We start from the raw sequence: 20583 nt of genomic DNA on the forward strand, positions 1-20583 counted from the left end.
TGCATGGTGAATGAATTAGTAATTTGATAGTTAAGCATATCTCCTAATTTTTCTTTTAAAGTACAAATAGCTAAATATACAATAATGCTATGAGAAGTGAAAATTAGCTTTCTGAGGAGTATGAGTTAAAACGGTTTCCGTAAGTGCGAATACTATATTCTACTCAGCCACTTTAAATGTGAAAACTTATTCTAGTTGCCTGAATAGATTTATTCAACATAAATGCCATTTCCAATGTTTGAGACTCTCTCGAGCAATTACAGAACAATGAGAAGGACAAACGTTGCTGGGACAGACTTTCGCTCTGAACTTTACAGGCCTCGTGTACTTGGCTTGAAGGCCCCAACCAGGAGTGAGCTAACTCCTACCTGGTATCAGAAACCTGACTTATTTTACCAAGTGTTTCCCCCCACCTGGTAAAATATGAGAGTCGGCCATATTTTAAAGAGTAACAAGAGACAGTGCTTTGAGAGCTATCACCCTGTCTCCTTATTTGTCACAAATAATAAACGCTTATGCTTTGATAAAAAAAAGAAAAAAAAGTAACGACTTGGTCATTGTGGAGGGTCATCTGAAAAATCAGCAGCTAATGATACGCTATTTCACTTTTAAACAAACGTAATGTGTCCCAACTCTACATGTTGTCTCCCTTGCTCACATTTTCTAGCCGTGGCAGAAAATGAAGAGAAGGGGAATTCGTACCTTCCACAGTATCAAAGTACTTACATGCAAGGCACTTATATGCCCAGGAACATGCATTTAGAGTGAGTGTTGTGGAGAATGCGAGGCTCAGATATGGTCACAGCAGAGCCAGGCTTCAAACCCCGGGGTCTGTCTGATCCTAAAGGGCCTTCATTCAGCCTGTATTTGCAACTTTTGAATTTAAAGCACAAACACTCCCAATTTGTCTTTTCTGTACTGCATAAAACATACTTATTTTAACTTCAAAAATTCATTTTTATTAGTCAATAAATGTTTATTCAAAATTCAATATGTGGTAGGCCCTGTTTCAGGTGCTTGGGTGTAGTGAAAAGAAAGCCTCTGTTCTCAAAAAGCTTACATATTAGCAGAGACAGAAGAAAAACACACTGAAAGGGAGTAAGACAATTTCAGAGCCACAAGGAAGGCAGAGGAAGACAATGTGGTCCACAGTGATGAAGAGGTGCCGATTTGGCGGGGTGGTTGAAGAAAGCTTCTCTAAGACAGTAAGCGACCTTAGAGCTGAGACCCAAATGGGGAAAAGAAAGCAGCTGGTGAAGATCTACGGGAAAAACATTAAAAAAGAAGGAAGGGGCTTCCCTGGTGGCGCAGTGGTTGAGAGTCCGCCTGCCAATGCAGGGGACGCGGGTTCGTGCCCCGGTCCGGGAAGATCCCACATGCCGCGGAGTGGCTGGGCCCGTGAGCTATGGCCGCTGCGCCTGTGCGTCCGGAGCCTGTGCTCCACAATGGGAGAGGCCACAACAGTGAGAGGCCCGCGTACCGCAAAAAAAAAAAAAAAAAAGGAAGGAAGAAGGTCCAAGTCCCTGGGACGGGATCAAGCTGGTGTACTCCAGGATCAGCAAGGAAGCTTCAGTGTGGCTGAAGCACAGCAGGCAGCAGGAAAAGGAGGAAGAGACATGGTCAGTGAAGGGGGACCTTGCTCACCATACTAAAGAGTTTGCATTTTTATTCTAAGTGTAATAGAACCATTGAAGGGTTCTATAAGCAAAGACATGATCTAATCTGATTTACCCATTAGAAAGATCACTGTGGCTACCTGTGGATGTGGAGGATGGACAATGCAGGAGCTAAGGATGGAGACTGGGCAACTAGTTAGGACACAAAGAGTACAGGTCAGAGACGATGGTGGCCTGGCCTGGGGGTGTAAGCAGCCCAGCTGATATAAAGGATCATGGTAAAATGCAGTCACCATAGAAAACCAAACAGATAAACCTACTTTGGCCAGTAATCCTAAAAAGTATTAGTGATTATTATAAACAACATCCCCAGGAGGAAGTCTATGATCCATATTTTAAAGAAGGAAAATTATTGTGTTTACTAATTTCCTGCTTTAAAACAAAAAAAGTTCTGAATGGAATCAAATATTATATGTTGTCTTAATTGACAGAGAGAATGCCTCCCAATTTATGAATGGCACTGTGAGTTTTAAGATTCAGTGCCGTTATCCATGAGCCATTTTTTTTTTTTTTTTTTTTGCGGTACACGGGCCTCTGACTGCTGTGGCCTCTCCCGTTGCGGAGCACAGGCTCCGGACGCGCAGGCTGAGCGCGGCCATGGCTCACGGGCCCAGCCGCTCCGCGGCACATGGGATCCTCCTGGACCGGGGCACGAATCTGCGTCCCCCGCATCGGCAGGCGGACTCTCAACCACTGCGCCACCATGAGCCAATTTTCCCTCTAAAGACTATTTACCTGCAGTAACGGCTACAAGACTTTTCTCCTTTTTGTGCCAGGGGACCTGTGAGCCACTAAAACCAGAAAGACTGAGGTAGGATATAAGGGCATGGCTCTAACTAGAGACCCCTTGGGCATGAGGTTAACCAGGGGTGCCTATGCAGCTGTGATTCCTCCCTCCAGAGGCTTCTGGATCACCTCTTACCACTTTGGCAGCTCAGCTGCACTTACTTATCTTTCACAACCTGAATATTAGTTTTTAATAAGTCAGGCTGCAAATATTTCTTGAGCAGGTACTATATGTCAGGCACTCTGCTAGGCAATAAGGACAGAGCAAACAACATAGACATAGTTTCTCCGTTAATGGGGCTTTTGGTCAAGTGGGAAAGACAGACTTTGAACCTAAAATTATAAAACATCTTAACAAGAGGGAGGTAGAGGGGGCTATAGGAGTCTTTAGAAGGGGATTTAATGTAGTCTAGTGAGCTCAGGAATGTCAGGAAAAGCTTCCTTCAGGAAGAGACATATAAGCTGAATTCTAAAGATTATGAGTAACATATACCCTAGAGGAGTGGTTTTAAAAACAACTATAAGACCTTGTTAGAGAACTAAAATAAATACTGTTAACTCCCAGTGGATATTATATGAGACTGTCCAGGAATCAGTGTGAAAATCTGTGTTTGCAGTACACACACACACACACACACACACACACATCTGCAGCACAGGTTATGCACAACACATGCCTCCAGGTTACCTGTTCTCAGGGAGGGCATCTTGTTTCAATTGAAAGTTCTCATTTACAGCAATCTCATGAGCAAGAGTCATGTTTGATAAGTTCCTTGCTGCAGCCATCACTTCATCAAATGTTACAACTCTGGGAGGGCTTGTTGCTGAAAGGAAGACAAAAACCAGTTAATGCTCTGGAAGGAGTTGTCATCCAATGAAGCCTCCTGATGCACACAGGGTTTAAGTTACTCCAACATATATTTTCAGTAAGAAGAATATATTATCAAAATAGATCGATTCCCCCGCTTAATACTTAAGGCTCCAAAAATTTAAGAACTCCTTTGATAGCTTCAGTTACTGTATTGAAAATAAATTGTTGGTCGCTCTCGCCTTCTGAGATAGCCCACGCTCTGTCTGTGGAGTGTGTTTCTCTCTAAATAAATCCACTTCTTACCTATCACTTTGTCTCTCACTGAATTCTTTCTGCCATGAGACATCAAGAACCTGAGCTTCATTAAATCCTGAAACCAGATACTGAAACCCCCACCAGGTGGGAGAAGTTAACTATATGCTGCCACAACGCTCAGACCCAGGACCAGTTGGAACCAGAAGGTTGAGGCTGCTGACTCCCACGTACCTCACCACCAGCCAATCAGAAGAAAGCCCATGAGCTGATCACGTCCTCCTCTTTGAACCATTACTATAAAACTCCTCACTAACCCCTCCAGGTCAGGACACTCAGTTTTGAGAGCATTAGCCCCCTGTGGCCCCTTTGCTTGGCAAAGCAATAAAACTATTCTTTACAACTTCAAAAAAAAAGAAAGAAAATAAATTGTCAAATGTTTCTGAGAAAATTTTATTAATATAGCCTATTATAAGTTATTTTTAAAAATTAAATCACCTCATTTTTTAGCGAATATTGATATCTGCATTTATTACATGTACTCTACAGGAAATTGATGACTACTTTTTATTCTGTAATTCATAACTCCCATTAATTTAAGCAGACTCAAAATGAACTGATTTTTTTAAAACTATAATTTTGAAAAGTATATGCCGTATAGCACAATTCTAAGTTTTGCTAATTGGTAGTTATCATTTGACTTCGTTGAAGCATAACTTACCTCCTCGTAGGACTGTCCTGAGGTGACTAAACAAGATAATTTAAGTAAAGAACATGGTAAGAACTCAATAAATGTAGATAATTAAAATAAAATAAATCTGATAAGCTGATAATCTACTTCTCAGTAGGAAATAGTGGGTAAAGAATTATTTTAGTTATCTGTAAAGATTATTCAAAAAATTAACAAGTCATGTCTTTTTGAAATCGTTGTTGGAACTCTTGGCTTCTGTTAATTAAAAATCATTACCTCAAACAACAATCCTGACTGGCAATACTTTGCTACCTAAAATAATTTATTTTTAAAAAAATTTTTGGCTGCGTCACGCGGCATATAAAATCTTAATTCCCAGACCAGGGATCAAAACTGCACCCCCTGCATTGGAAGCACGGAGCCTTAACCACTGGACTGCCAGGGAAGTCCTTAAAATAATTTTAGAAATAAGAAGAGGAGGAGGTAGTGGAGAAGGTGGAGATGGAAGAGGAAGAAGAGGAGGAGGAAGGAATGCTGATATACAATTAGTAAAACCCTTCTTCAGGACACCTAGGTACCCTGCTGGAGACATCAACTCCATGTATAGTAATAAAGAGTGAGAAAAAGCACTGAAAGCTGGGGGGCTGCTAATAAATTCTTTTGCCAATTCTCTTTCCCATTAAGATTCTCCTTAAAACTGTCTGTATCCTTTGGTCCAGCAATCCAATTATATCCAAAGGAATTCCTAGAAAGGCTTTATGCACCACGATGTTCATAAAGCACTATTTGTAACAGCAAAAAAAAAAAAAAAAAAGGAAATGAACTAAATGCCCAATGATAAATCAGAGGTTAAATAAATTGATGGTATTTTCACTTGGTAAAGTAGTAAGCAGTCATAAAAACGTTTTAAAAAAAACATTATCATGAGTAAATATTTTAGTTATAATAATAAGTGAAAAAAGTCCACATACATATACAAATGTATATCTATCTGCAGTATGAAGATATGACAAAGCACTATCACCTGTCATCTTTGGGTGACATTATAGGCGATAATTTCTTTTCTTTCTACTTATCTACCTTTCCATTTTTTTAAATGAGAATGTACTAATTTAGAATAAATACACGGCAGATGAATGGATAAAGAAGATATGGCACATATATGCAATGGAATATTACTCAGCCATAAAAAGAAACGAAATTGAGTTATTTGTAGTGAGGTGGATGGACCTATATATAGTCTGTCATACAGCGTGAAGTAAGTCAGAAAGAGAAAAACAAAGACCGTATGCTAACACATATATATGGAATCTAAAAAAAAAAAAAAAGGTCATGAGGAACCTAGGGGCAAGACAGGAATAAAGATGCAGACCTACTAGAGAACAGACTTGAGGACACTGGGAGGGGAAAGGGTAAGCTGGGACAAAGTGAGAGAGTGGCATGGACATATATACACTATCACATGTAAAACAGATAGCTAGTGGGAAGCAGCTGCATGGCACAGGGAAATCAGCTCCGTGCTTTGTGACCGCCTGGAGGGGTGGGATAGGGAAGGTGGGAGGGAGGGAGATGCAAGAGGGAAGAGATATGGGAATATATGTATATGTATAACTGATTCACTTTGTTATAAAGCAGAAACTAACACACCATTGTAATGCAATTATACTCCAATAAAGATGTTAAAATAAATAAATACAAATGAACAAACTTTTTCTGAAGTGGGCATTTGATCATATTAAATGCTAGTTGCTTCTCTCTGCATTTGCTTGGGCAGCTTAAGGAGTTATATTTCCCATACAAAATGTCAATTAAAAAGCTAAAAAAAAAATGACAAACACACGTCTTCACACATTTCTAGCTATCACACGCAAAAAAGGAAAAAGACATCTCCCTTCACCATGGCACTCCTTTCATTCCTTCTCGTACTCCTGGTGCAGTAATTCTCCTCGTGGGCACTTTTCTGGGGTGATTTGCACAACAGTTTTTGAAATCAGTAGGAAACCCTTTAGATTATTTCATTTCCTGCCTGACCCTTAAGTTGGGGCAAGTTTCGTTCCATGTAAGCAAGAAAGGACCGATTTGAATTTACCATTGAATGTGGCTCAAAAAATGATCTCAAGAAGGAGTAGCTTTCTGCTAATCGAGAGAGAAGACAGGTGGGGTTGGGACACCTGATTTATAGCCAAACCAAAGCAGATCAGAGACAATGATGAAAATAAAAATGGGCAGATTGTAAACATCAGTGGTAATTTATTGCTGAGAGCATGTACAAGACAGCTGCAGGGCCCTGGCAGTGCCATTCCAGTACATCTAGAAGGGAAAAGTCAGTACTTTGCTCTCATTCATTTCCGAGTTTTAAAATCCAACATGTGTGTCTAGAACCACCTCCACTCCCCATTGGCTTACAAGCAGGAGAGCTGGATTTGCTAGAAGAGTCACTGGTAAAGCTCTGCCTGGAGCACTCATAGTCACTGAGCGAAGCCATGCTTTCGGAAAACCGGGAAGAGTCTGAATCACTTGGCTGGTCCTCGCCCACACACTGCTTCTCACCATTGAAGGGCATTTTGTGTCACTGGAGTGTGGGTAAAGAGACAGCACCTGCACAGACAAACAGACCCTGTGTCAACGTTCTGCGGTACTCCCTCCAGTGGTGCTGGTGCTTCGTTCAACGTAGAAAGCCGTGTCGCATGTGTCACAGCACTGGAAAGGCCCCCAGAAGATGACCTCCTTCCTCCCATGGCACCCGGGCCAGGCTATCACTAGGCCTGCAAGACTGCCTTCCAGAAAGGGATTCCACAGCCAAGGTGTGAGCTCACACAGGACATACTTGGTGTGAACGTGGAGCAGCCCCCAGCAATAAAGCATCCTCAAAAAACAATGCGCAGAGCACACACTCTCTCCTCCTGAGGGTGCTAAAGCGTGGGAGGGTAAGAGTGAGAGTGTGGGGCTCTGGGTTTGAAGCTTGTTCTGTCTTTTGACATGTGACCTTGGAGAAGTCACTTAACTCCCTACCTCATGAGTCAAGCTGGGCTGAAAGACTAACCTCATAGGGTTGCTTGAAGATGAAACAGGATTAATCTTATTAAAGTGCTTAGCACAGCATTCAAATGTTTGCTATTATTATTGTTCCTCTGTCTTTGTTTTAAATAAAATATTTTTGAAATCAGCCTTTTTAGTTGTCTGTGAGCCTCCTAGGGGAAGAGGAAGACTAATTAAAATTTCTGGCCAGCAAGTATATAGGTTTTTCTCCTCCATTTTCCCATGAACTGTCACGCTATGAAGAGTAAGGCCTGGTATTTCGTTTGTGCTTTAGACAGTACCTACTGCCATCCAATGAACAAACAGGAACAAAAGATCCTGATTCACAGGTTGGTGGGAGAACAGACACTAGGAGACATACTGTGCCATAAAACCAGTCCCTGGTTTTATGCTGTATATATCCACGGCTGTTTCTGGGACATCAGATTGCTTCCCAGGGAAGGGCAGGGCAGTTGGGCCCAGTCAGCCACTGGAAAGGAGATCCTGGGTACCCAGGACGCTCAGGCCTGATCCCAGGATCCTCAGCCAGGCCTGGGAGGAAGCTGGCCCTGATATGAGTGTGGTGATAGCTGACACTGAGGGGAAACCTGGGCCCGAGGAGAAAGGCACCTCAAATCCTGAACAGATGGTAATGATAGTAAAGGTTCACTGAATCTCTTTAAACCTGAGCCAGCAATGAGATACTCAGAGCTTTTAAAGCTATCAGAACGGGAAACCACAACTACCCATGGAATGCCTGGAAATGCCTGCAGTTTCTTCAATGATTCCTTTGATGTGTATTAAGTGCCTACTATGCACCAGGCACTGGGAAAAGTAACAGTGAACAAAATACACAGGGCCATCTTCTCATGGCTCTCAAGTCCAGTTACCTAAAATTGCGTGTGCCAGATGCTAGAGGACAAGGAACGGGAAACCAAGGCATTGCTGAGGAAGCACGCGAAAGGAGAGGCAGGGTTGGGAGCAAGGTAGGGGGATCGAGCCTTTGCTGAGAGAAACAGTGCTATTCTTTATCCTTCGGGTGATGACAGAGAAATGGATGGGCCTGAGAGGGACCTACTAAAGGTCAAAAGCCAAGGGCACTTGCCCCTGGCCTCACCTAAACAACCTCTCCAGTCCTGCCACTTGTAGAAATGCACCCGTGCTCAGCCTACCACTTTCGCAAACAGAAAACCACCAACTTGGAGGCTGCCTCTGCAAACCGAAGGGCAGGGAGTGGGGACGAGCTGCCAGGAAGCTCCCCAGTAGATACACTCGCCTTCTCCTAAAGCCCAGAAGCCAACCATCTCGGACACAGACTGAGGGCCGACCCCTGGCATCCTCGGCAGTGAACTCACCTCCTTTGCCGCAGGCAAACTAGATTCTCCTTGAGCGTTAACTCCCATCTGCTGGAAGGGGGACAGATGGGGGTGAGGACAGAGGACAGAAGAAAGGGGTCTGCTCCAACCCTTTCAATTCCACCGAACCCCAGATCCCAACTGTTGCGCGTACCCTTCCCTCTAGGCTTCTCTCTTCGCCAACATTTTACTTCTCACTGATGGCATTTCTCGAAAATGCTAGCTTCTCCAGGAAGCCTTCCCTCTACGCCGTGGCCAGAGCTAAGGGCACTCTTCTTTGTACACCTGCAGCACATTTCTTGTATCTGCACAATAGCACCTTAGACCCTTGTAGCTATTTTCCTCCTGTGGCTACTTCCGACTCTCCTTAATAGGCAGGAACGGTGTCTCGTCCCACCATCATCAGTGTCAAGTATGTGACAAATATTCATTTGGTGTTAGCTGAATGGGAATCACTGAATCCCATCTGGTACAGCTGCAGCCAGAACATTTGCAAACTGATTATCACTTCACATTTACAGCCCTGCTGCTGTCAAAGTTCAAGGCCTGGAGCAGAGTACCTACCACCTCAACCTGCTTTATTAGGCTTAAGACTCAATATTCCCTGGTCCTGTCACACTCTTACTAGAATATCTTAAACTCTGTTTCCATTTCATTATTTCTTTCATTCATTCAACTGTAACAACTGTGCTGTGATGCTCTGCCCTCAATTTCTCTTCACTTTGGCTATTTTTCCAAGTAAGAGTGAATAAGAGCTTCCATCCATTGGAATTTATGAACTGGGTTAATAGCTATAACTCTCCATTTCACTTTTCTACTCCAGCTGAACAGCACACTTCATAGGTTTCTTAACTGTGTCTAACAAGGCAGCTAAGTACAAAGATTAAAAAAAATAAAAAGCTCTAGGTTAGGAGGTAGAAGTCCTGGGTGTAAGGCCTGGGTCTGTTGTTGATTTGCTGCATGACTTTATCCACATCGAGTCTGCTCTCTTCACCTCATTTTTCTGAGGGGGCTGGGCCAGCTACCAGGTGCCTTTTAGTAAGGAACTGCTAACATGCTATAAACCCAGAGTTCCATGAGGCATCACTAGAAGCTCTGAGAAATTAAATGCGCTCATCGTAGACATACTTAATAACATGCAACTACGCTTTCTTCCAACAATTCACTAGAGGTAGAGTTTCTGGCATAGGGGATGTAACAGAAAATGTAAAAGCATCAAAATGTTTAGAAACTCTTGTTTAGTTAAGCCTCCACATTACATCTGGGTTTTAGTGGATCCAAGCAGAAACTTTTCTTTGAGGCCAAAATGCACACTATTACTCTATCAAGAAATCGCCTGCGTCCTCATATTAATAATACCTAACTCACAGGGTTGGTGTGAGATTTCATTCAGTCAATCTACGTAGAGTGCTTGGAACAGTGTCTGACACAGAGTAAACAGGATACAGATGTTTGCTATTGTTAGTATTATTTGCTTTAGTAGTTGTTATTATCATCATTTCAGTCATTAAAAACTCTAGAGGGAAGAACAGCTCTATTCCATGATGATAAAAGCATGTTACCTTACAGATAACAAAGACCGGTATTTAACCTAGGACAGAATTCTTGCATTTGTTTGAAATACAAAAAGCAAAAGCAAATGGCCCATCATGGTGTAAACAGTTTTCTGTAAGTTCCTTCACACTTGCTCTTACCTTTCTTGGTCTCTGGTTTCCATACAGGTCATCTGGGGACAAAGCTACTTGACTCAAAGACACTGACGGTAATTAGACTGTTTTTAAAGCTATTTTGGATTCTCTCTTAGAATAGTGATAACGAAAACAGGTTGTTTCTTTAAGGAAGGTAATGTTTCTCATACTGACAAACCTAGATTTACTTAACCGTCACCATTGCGACTCACAAACAAACCAAACAACTTTCCAGGAACACCACTTCTCATCCTACCTGGGAGGATTTACTCACTGGCCAAATGTAAAGTCAATGTGAAGAGAGAAGATAACGCCAAAACAAAGCCTCCAACACTCCAGTGAGTCACTATTCAAAGAGAATCATCACATTTTTCATTGTACCGTTCCACATTTTATAATAATAAAGGCAGTATTATGTCATTCTTTCCAAGGTCAATGACTGGGAGGCAGCAGGCACTTGAATACTTATTGTTGAACGAATGGCAGTATGACCACTGACATTTTAGAGAGGAGAGAACAGCTACAGAGACCTGAAGGGGCTAGTCCCGTGTTCCAGCACATATGGAGCAGAGATCAGTTTTTAATTTGCCAGTGATCCTCAGGCTGCATCCAGACCGGCTTTACTTCCTATTTCCTTTCTGCAGCAAACTCTATCTGCAAATGATCCTGCACTGGTTCAGGATTGCAAAGATCCACCAGTGACAATGCACATGTCACCGAAGCAGTTAGAACACTGGCTCTGGAGCCAGATGGACTGGTTCCTTGATCTCAACTCGAGATATTTACTGACTGGAGACAGGGAACTTACCATTTATGAATTGGGGACAATACTATTATCTACCTTGTAGAATTGTTGTGAAGATTAATTGAAATAGTCTATGTCAAGTACTTAAACACCTACTAAGTGCTTGACAGATATCAATTATTATTTTATTCTTATTAGAGGAAGTCATGAATTAAAAAAATATATCAATGTCATAAAAAACAAAGAAAGGTTGAGGATATGTTCCAGATGAAAGAGGACTTGACAACCGACTGCAATAGATGAACCTAGATTGCATCCTGTACCAAAGAAAAAAATGCTATAAAGAACATTATTAGGGCTTCCCTGGTGGCGCAGTGGTTGAGAGTCCGCCTGCCGATGCAGAGGACACGGGTTCGTGCCCCGGTCCGAGAAGATCCCACGTGCCGCGGAGCGGCTGGGCCCGTGAGCCATGGCTGCTGAGCCTGCGCATCCAGAGCCTGTGCTCTGCAACGGGAGAGGCCACAGCAGTGAGAAGCCCGCGTACGTACCGCAAAAAAAAAAGAGAACATTATTACATCAATTGACAACATGGTTACAATACTTGAATCTACTGTCTGTATTACAATGTTAAATTTACTGAAGTTGATAAATGTGCTGTGATTGTGCATTTAGGAAAAAAGGCCGGCGATATATGCAACTTTCTCTCCAACGAGAGAGAAAAAGACAAAACAATAAAGCCTATGGAGCAAAAGGTTAATAGGTGAATATGAGTAAAAGGTAGACAACAGGGAGTTCTTTGTACTGTTCTTGCAACTTTTTCTGTAAGTTTGAAATTATTTCCAAGCAAAAGGTTAAAAGGGAAGAAGTACTGAACCAAAAGTCCAAGTCTAATTCAGAACAGCCCAGTCTCCTGTAGTTTTCAGATCTTGATTGTTCACACCACTACAATAGCTTAGATCCACTCTATTACAGAAACTCTTCTAGACAGTCAAACCCATCCCAATGTCCTTCTTGAACAGTGCCTAGTGAATATAACAGGAAATCGCCCAGAGTCCTTCTGAAAAGGCAAAAGAAATCATCCTTTTTAAGAGTTCTTCTCCAGGTGGGTTTCCTTTTCTTAAGAAGTCTCCTGGCAGTGGTTTATAACCCCTCTGTGATCTGGCCTCTGCCCACTTCATTCTGTTACCACTCTCCCCCTAATCCTTCATGCTCTGGACACAATGGCCTTCTTTGGGCTCCTCAGACATGCCAAGCTTCCTCCTTTGGAGCACTTGCACCTGCTTTTCTGTTCCAATGGGATGTTTTTCTCCCTGATCTCTGTGTGGTTGGAGCCTTGTTGTCATTCAGATTTGAAAGCAAATGTTACAACTTCAAAGTGACCTTCCTTAATATCTCCACTAATTCCATTTAAATTTGTCATCTTAGAGCTTAGAACACCGCATGGGATAGAGAAGGAGCTCAGTGAGCATCACTGATGAACAAATTAAGCCACGTTCTATTCAAAAGACAACTTGGGCCGCCCTTCTCCTCTGCCTCACTCACACTGCTCATATTCCCATTATGCAGTCATTTAAAGTACGATAGTTGTTTTCTGCAAATCTGTCTCGCCACTAAATTTTAAGCTCCTTGTGGGAAGAAGCTACATCTCCCTTCTCCAATTCCCAGTGCAAATTAGCAAAGACTCACAGTCCCAGAGCTTAGAGAAACTTTTACATTGTGCCTTTCCAACCTCCTGATGCTAACTGATAGCAAATAATAACAATTGGAGTTAACAGTTATTGAATACTTACCATGGCTCGGCCCCCATGATAAGTGCTTAAAATGTTTTATCTTCTTGAATCTTCATCATAACCTTGTTAGCTAAGGTATCATCATTATCCCTGTTTTATAGATAAGACCCTGAGGCTCAGAGAGGTTAAGTTATTTGCTCGAGGGTTCATAGCAGCGGCAGAGGCACAACTCTAATCCAGGCAGTGGATCCTTAAAGCCTGTGCTCTTTACCACTCTAGGATGGCTGCAGAAAATTTGGTGTACTGCTCGTTCTTTCCTCTCCCACTCTGCCATCGATCCACGCACTACCATGTGGACACTTGCACATGTGGTAACAAGCTGACCTTACCCCCGGGGTGTCTGCTTAAGTGCTATACCGTGAAGGGCATCACTGAAAGAGTCCATTGACCAAACTTATTCTCAACCACCCCACTAGATTGACTGAAAATCCTCTATCAGGGAGCCATCCTTTATGCACTGCAAAATCCCTCCTTAAAACCCAAATATTATCAAAAGGGTTAATTGCTTATAGATAGCATGAGTCAAAAGCATTTTGAAGTGAATTATTCAGATTATCCAGTAGGGTCCTGAGGAATGGAACCCATTCAATTAAGGTTAAGTCATGAAAAGAAAATTTCAAGAAATATCTAGCAGGTATCATTCTTCAAGACCAGATCAAGGTCAGCTGCAAAGACAAGCATTCATATATTTGTAGTAAAGGGCAGGGAGTCAGAGGAGTAGGACTGGGCTCTGAAGAAAACACTGCAGATGATAAGGGAAAATCTTCATCTTCTGCAAAGTGCTGCTTTAGAACCAGTCCTAAACAGCAGCAGCGCTTAAAAAGTTATTCACACGCAGCAAAGCAAAAACCACAGGGCAGAGAGGTAGGTGCCTGCTCCATTCAGCTAGAGAATACTGGTCTTCATCAAATTAGAGCCAACAAAGAGCTAGATAAAAGCCAACAAAGCCAGTCATTGTCTAAAAAAGCAGATGTTCACGCCACACATAACATTACAACGTCAGGGAGAAGGATTTCTAGGCACTTTTCACACTTGAAAACACTTCTTCTCCCACCCCTGGTTGGCCTGTTTTAGTACCTGTTTCCCCCTCTGGGCCCTCAACCCTCCACAAAATGGCATTGAAGCTGCTTCCACACACGACTGGGTATCTTCAGCTCTGGGCCACTTCAAGTCAGGCAAACTCCACGGGCTGCCAGGGTGATAGATGAAATCCCTGGAGGCAAGAGGAAAAGACAGGCCGAGCGCCTCCTGCAGTGGGAACCACTGTCATAACCTCATTAAGTTTGCAGGTGGGACAGAGCAAGGTCTCTGACTGGGCTGGAGACCCACGGGGCCAAGAGGATCTTGGGGGCCGAGGGGCCGACCGGGGACAAGGACAGCTTGTCTAGTTTCTTCAAGGTGAAAGTAACAGGATAACCATCGAAGACAGCATAAACTTTGGTCACTTGAGGGCCACTCTTCACGCCTGTTTCCACATTTCCATCCTCACCTGTGCTCTATCAAACACTTCTCTTTATCTGAACTAGATTTTTGCATTTAGATACACTTAGTTTGAAAGGAAACTTTATATCATTGTGAAGTCGCTCGGCTTAAGGGAACAGTTTTTCTTAATACTAACGAAAACACTTAACCACGTTCGCCCACGTGCCACCTCAAATCATCGCTGTGACCCGAAGTGGCGCCACACAGAGTAGCAGCCTTGGGAAGCACAAGGCAACCCTGACCGCCCCAGGGGTTCGAGCCCGGGCCTGGTGGGCATGTCCCGCCTCTTCCCCGCAACTGAGGGTACAGTCGTGGGGACGCATCGGCACACCCCTCGCCCATGTCCTCTGGGCGCCCCTCCCCTCCAGCGGCACGTTTCCTGTCAAAACAAACTCTTGGGGGAGGGGACGGCGTAGGCCGAGCCGAGCACCGAGGAAACCCGGGCAACAAACCCCAAACACACAGGTGGGGCCCCTCCCGGCCCCGACAGCGACTCAGTTCGCCCACCCGGGCCAGGGGTTGCAGGCGACAGGATGCCCGCTCCCGGAGCCCCGATGGTGGGAAGCCGCTCGCGGCGCGGTCGCTGGCACGGACCCAGGGGGATGTAAGCAGAGGCCAAGCGGCCCCGACCCTGGCGCCTCCAGGGCCCAAAGCCCACGGCAGCTCCAACACCCACCGTGGCAACTCGGCGCCCGCGTCCCGCTCCCACGCGGGACAGCGGTTCGAGGTCAAACAAGGTGATGTGGCGGGTTGGGGGAGCAAGGAGCGGGCCTTTACCGCCCCTGCCCCCGGGTCCCAGGACGGCGCTCCAAGGTGGGGTGGGGGAGACCCTCAGGCTGCCCGGGGGCGACGTGTCCCTCCGCCGACCCGGGCCCATCGCCTCAGAGCCCGCGACCCCCTTCCCCGGGATGGTACGCACCGGCTCCGACGCGGCGACAGGCGGAGGAGAAAGGCGACTGAGTGAGCCCGGTTCGGGCGTCTCTGCGTGTTCCCTCGCCCAGCACGGCATAAACACCTCAGAAGCCCACGAGTCCAGCAACCCTCAACCTCCCCGGCCCCCTCCCACCCCCACGCGGCATTTAAAGGGCCGGGAGGGACTCTAGAGAGGCAGCCACGGCGTGGCCATCACGTAACCGGAGAGAGGGGGGAAGACGGCATCGGGGAGAAGGGGAAATCTAGGGCACTTCAGCTTCCATGTCCGAGCTCTGACAGATCTGACCTAATACAGGACATTTCCCTCAGCTTCGGATGAAAGAGGCCAAGGAGAGCTCGGATTGGGTGTGTTCTGGGTGCGAGAGGGAACGGTTTCCCCCCCGTGGGCTGAGAGTGGTGCGGTCCGGGGACTGCTAGGGGCGGGGAGAGAAGTGTTTACGGAACTGGGGCAGCGGTGCCATCCCCAGCTCTCCGTGTTGGAGGCGGGGCCTGTCGGGACGCTGGGGACGGGGCGGAGCGGGGATTCTTGGGGCGGAGCCGGGATTCTGGGGACAGGGCGGAGCCACCGGCGGAGGTGCTTGTGGAGCGCTGGATTGACCCCCCCCGACCCCGGGCTCCCGGGGCGCACCACCGTAAGCAATGCTGCTAGGTCCCCGGCCGCGCGTGGAACTTTTACAGCCCGAACACCCCTCATCTAGACCGGGCGATCCAAGTTAAGTGCCCACTATCACACGGTCTAAACTGAGACAACCCAACCCACAAACGGGCAAGTGCATTCCCACTCACGTCAGCAACCAACTTGTCACCTATGTTTGTGTCTGCACCTCCACAGAAGCAGGAGTCCAGATTTGCATATGACTGGACAGAACGATTAGCTCCTGGAAGTCACACCCACCCAGGCTCTCTGAAGACGTAAACTTCGTGTGGACGCAAAAGATAAAGCATCTTACTTCCCCTAGGGTTCTTGGGCATCTATCTCCCGGAGAAGTTTCGACAGCGGTTAATGTAAATAAGCAGTCCCAGGGAGCTCGGTGCGGTCAGGCCTACTGTTCGGCTTTGCTGTGGGTGTGCTTCAGAGTGTACAGAAACACCCTTCCCCCAACCGCACACACGAAAGCCACTGTATCTTCTGTCAGGTGTACATTGGTGTTATTTGAGAGACAGTTTCATGCAAGAATGTAAGTGACTTTTGTATAGGCTCAAGTACTTCCATTTAGTGCTGAAATCATGTCTGGATTGTGAAAGCAAAATTGGTTCTAGAAAAAGAACCAGACAAGCAACATTTTAAAGGAGGGCAGAAAGCCAGTTAACCTAGATGGAATCATTCAGTGTCACAATATGGGCTCATACTGCTATGAGATCTTGGTCAATGGGGAAACATGATAACTGTCTCATTGGGTTTTTGTGAGGATGAAATGAGATAAAGCAGTGCTTAAAGCTGTACACAGTAAGCACTCAATCAGTGTTGTTGAAACTATTTGGCAAACCACTCTGAACAACCTTAGCTGGTGATCTGTATAAATTTGTAGTACTCGTGTCTCCTTATGCCACTCTCTCCTCCCTTCTGCTAAAATACACAACTTGTTACAAATCAAGAGATTAAAGAGAAAATGCTATTGCCACCCAGGTTCTTTCCTATGAACCTTGTTTATACCGTTTGTTGGAATCAGAAGTCAGGTTGACAGAAGCCTCTAATTTCAATTCTTGCCAAATAACAACCACCACACAACTGCCATCACCACCCTAAAGATTCCACAATAGAAAGATTAACTAAAAATATCCCCCAGACTTCTGGACACTGTGACAATGACACATTGCAGCTTTGCTTCCTTTGTTAGCTTTGCAGGAGCTTAAGTATTGTTTTGCCGTATTACATAACGTGAAGCAGGTAAGCATTAGTCGGGAGAGTTGTCCAGTCTACCTGGGTCACCAGCTGCCTGACCCTGGGCATGACACTTACTTTAAAGCTCAAATGTGTAAGTCTCAAAGCCACGAGGAAGCAATTTTTATCAAAGCAGATGAGTCAAGTTTCAGCCTTTGCTGGGGTGAGAACCTTGAGGCAGAAGAGGTAGGGTAAAACCAGAGACCCATGCTAAGGAAAAAAATTCTCCTGGAAAAACAATCTTCTATTACATCAACGTTAAATAACTTGCTATCTGGAAACCTTTGGGTCAATTACCTGACTAATTGTCCTTAGCCTGGCTTGTATATAAAATCACTTTGAAGAAATACAGTACTGTAAAACATTAGGTAGTTTCCTTAAAAAAAAAAGAGCCTTGTATCATATTCTTACTCAGAGAGCTCAGGCCGTCGTAGAATAAAGTCCTCCTTGCTCAGATTATGTTCATGACCTTCCAAAAAAACTGTCTGAAAAGGCAACCTCTTTAGTAAGTAAAATAATTAGCTTTTTATTTGAAGAAGACATCACACCTAATTTTTCTAACTTTTCTGTTTTGAATCACTTAGAGAACTCATGGTAATGCAGTTTGTTTAAGTTAACACAATAGATTAAATTTGATCTGTTACCTTTGGCAAATAACAAAGGACAGATCAAAATTTTTGCTTGGTAAAGAAATGTAAATACTACTTTTCTTTTGACACATCTTAAATCTGAGTTTTAAATTACAGTGAAGCCTTGTATAAATCAGAAAATTCCAAAATGTAATTTTAATATGGATTTGCAACCTCTCAGCCATTTAACTTTTATAGCAGGGCTGCATCTTGTGCTGATCTAGCGTAATGCAAATTCAACTAGACAGATAGGACGGGGAGTGTGGAGCACAGCAGCATAACTGGAACTCTGCCAATGATTTTAACCCCTTCTTCTCTCTGTGGGAGTTGTGAGGCTTCGCTTTCCTGAGTTGATCTCAGTTTCCAAGCTTCTCAATTATGTTCCAAACTTCTTATCCAAGGCTGGTTTCGTGAGCATGCAGTGGCTCAAGACCCTGACCTTGGAAGAGCCCCATACTAGGTTTAATGCTCTGATGCTGCCAACTTGAAATTCTCAATATTTTTTAAACAAGAAGCTCTGCATTTTCATTTTGCACAAGACCTCGAAAATCATGTCGCTGGTTCTGATCTCACCACACAGAATATGAGTCTAGTGTTTAAGGTGCTTGTTTTCCCTTTATCTGTCCTCAAATACAAGACAATTACTTTATATAGTGCTCAGGTGAAGAAATATATATGTTTCCAGGAATCCCCTGGTGGTCCAGTGGTTAGGACTCGGTGCTTTCACTGCCGGGGCCGGGGTTCAATCCCTGGTAGGGGAACTAAGATCCTGAAAGCTGAACAGCTGGAAAAGGAAAAGAAAAGAAAAAAGGTGTTTCCAAGGTCTTATGGTCCACTTAAGGAATTTTCAAGGATAACTTTGATTGCACATGATTTTGACCTTATGATCTCTCTTTAGAACCTAACCCCTCACATAATATATGACTCCACTGTAAGTAGAAAAATTGATTAAATGGAATCCCATCTGTTTTTCTCTCCCCTGTCCATCTTAACGTGCTAGGAAGGACTAAAAAGCAATAAGGGGGGTGGGGGGAAGGGCAATAGAAAGTAGAAGGAAGAAAAATAATTTGGCTAATATATGAACAAGATGATCCATTACTAAATGTTCAAAATTTAGCCACACCTTCTTGGCAGATTTTTCTTTTTTTTTTTTCTTTTGGTCTTGAATATAAGGCAGATTTAGATCATTTACCAGTTCTGAGAGAGAATCAAAATGTTGATTCTTGATCAAGTTTCCAACTCACCAAAACCAGTTTTTCCCCTGACTCTACTCAACTGAATTGGTGTAAAATTGGAGATTATTTCTCATTCCAATTGCCTCACACCTACCATACTAAAAAGAAAACCATTCTTAACTAGTACCCCCCTCACCCTCCATGGGCCCCCTCCACTTACCTGACAACCACGGTTGTCCCTCGGAAAGCCAAAAAAGAGAGCGAGGGCCAGCAATGAGGACAGCTCTGGGCAGGAAGTGGGAGGGGCCAAGGAGAGATGAAGCTCAAAGGAACACCTATGCGAGGCCAAAGAGATGATGGCTCAGAGCTCAGCCAAGACAGCCATGCTCTCTATCCCACCTCTGGGCCAGCAGGCAGCTGTTTTCTAAATGTCTTCATAGTCCTTCAACCATGGATGAAGATTTGGGCCCTCAATTTAAAAATCAATTGGAACACCCAGCGGGGTGGGGGAAGAGCTTCTAAAAGTAAAGGCAAAACCCAGAAGACATAAAGGAAAAGATTAAGAAATGTGACTCTTCAGATACAGCGTTCAACATAAAAACATGAATTATAGAACAGTCACTGTGCGGTGATACCATTTATGCTTGAGAGAGAGCTGGCACTAGAGAGCACATGTATGTATTTTGTATACATGACATGCATAAAAATGGACTAAAAAGTTAGCCTCCCAACTGTAAAGGAAGGAAGTTGGGAGATGTTCCTCCTTTATTCTATATACATACAAATGGCTTGTTTTTTTTACAATGAGAATGTATTCATTCATACATTATTAATGTAATTTCACATGGCCTCACAATGATACTACTCTTATCATTGAATGTCCTCCTCAATATGCCTTAGTGATGGAGGGCTATTAACACTACACAATAGTTTTCCCATCTCCTTTGTACTCATATTTTTTTAAAGTCATGATAAGAAAAGGAGCTTTTTATGTAAACTCTGGAAAGGAATAGATTTGCAAAAGGCCCTTCACTAAGGTATGTCAAAATTATTTATGCTGGGGGGTGGAATACTCAACTTTACTTTTTAAGTTGTTCCCTTCAAGCCCAATTCTTAGACAGTCAAGGTGCATGGAGTTTCCTTTGATTTTAAAAACATGTTTTGCCCCACCTGCAACCTCTAAGGGTTTCTTTCCTTTGATGATAAACCAAAGTGGTATGGGACTTAAGTAATTATATTACTTTTTGAGGATAAAAAATTGAGAGCCCCGAACATTCAGGTGTCTGTACAATAGTTTTTACTTAAGTTCCAGAGGGTTCGAGTAGAAGGTATTACAGGGTTTATGACTGAGCAAAGGGATACTGAGTGACTCACTGAAGTGGCTGGTCAAGAATAGAAAACAAAGCTCATTTCGTGCCTTCTCTACATACACACACACACACACACACACACACACACAGAGTCACATGCAAAGTATTACCTATTGGCATTATTATTTAATTTCCATAACAACATGCCAACAAGCATACCAGCACTGTATCAACTAAGTGCCCAAAGTATTTATAATCACATTGCATTACTCTAGAAGGGTGCTTGGACCAGGTACCGGGGTGGCTGTGCCTTCCAGGTAGCAAGGAGAATGAAATGGTGCCAACTCTCTTAAAATATGA

At 44.0% G+C, this 20583-nt stretch overlaps 1 protein-coding gene across 2 annotated transcripts in view; it reads right to left on the reverse strand.

Annotated features, from left to right (window-relative positions):
- Positions 1–15399, reverse strand: part of TCP11L2 (t-complex 11 like 2) — a 41304-nt gene extending 25905 nt beyond the window's left edge. The window contains exons 1-3 of one of the 2 annotated variants that reach the window (XM_030856176.3): positions 15214–15398; positions 6623–6814; positions 3151–3286 (exon numbers count right to left, since the gene is read on the reverse strand). In XM_030856176.3, coding sequence (XP_030712036.2) covers positions 3151–3286; positions 6623–6779 — 293 coding nt within the window. In that variant the 5' untranslated portion in view covers positions 6780–6814; positions 15214–15398. Of the gene's footprint in view, positions 1–3150; positions 3287–6622; positions 6815–15213 lie in introns of both variants that reach the window. The other variant, XM_030856179.3, reaches the window with a different exon arrangement.
- Positions 15400–20583: the final 5184 nt, after the last annotated feature.

The sequence above is a fragment of the Globicephala melas genome, chromosome 10, assembly GCF_963455315.2.
Source record: "Globicephala melas chromosome 10, mGloMel1.2, whole genome shotgun sequence".
NCBI classification, from domain to species: Eukaryota; Metazoa; Chordata; class Mammalia; order Artiodactyla; family Delphinidae; genus Globicephala; species Globicephala melas.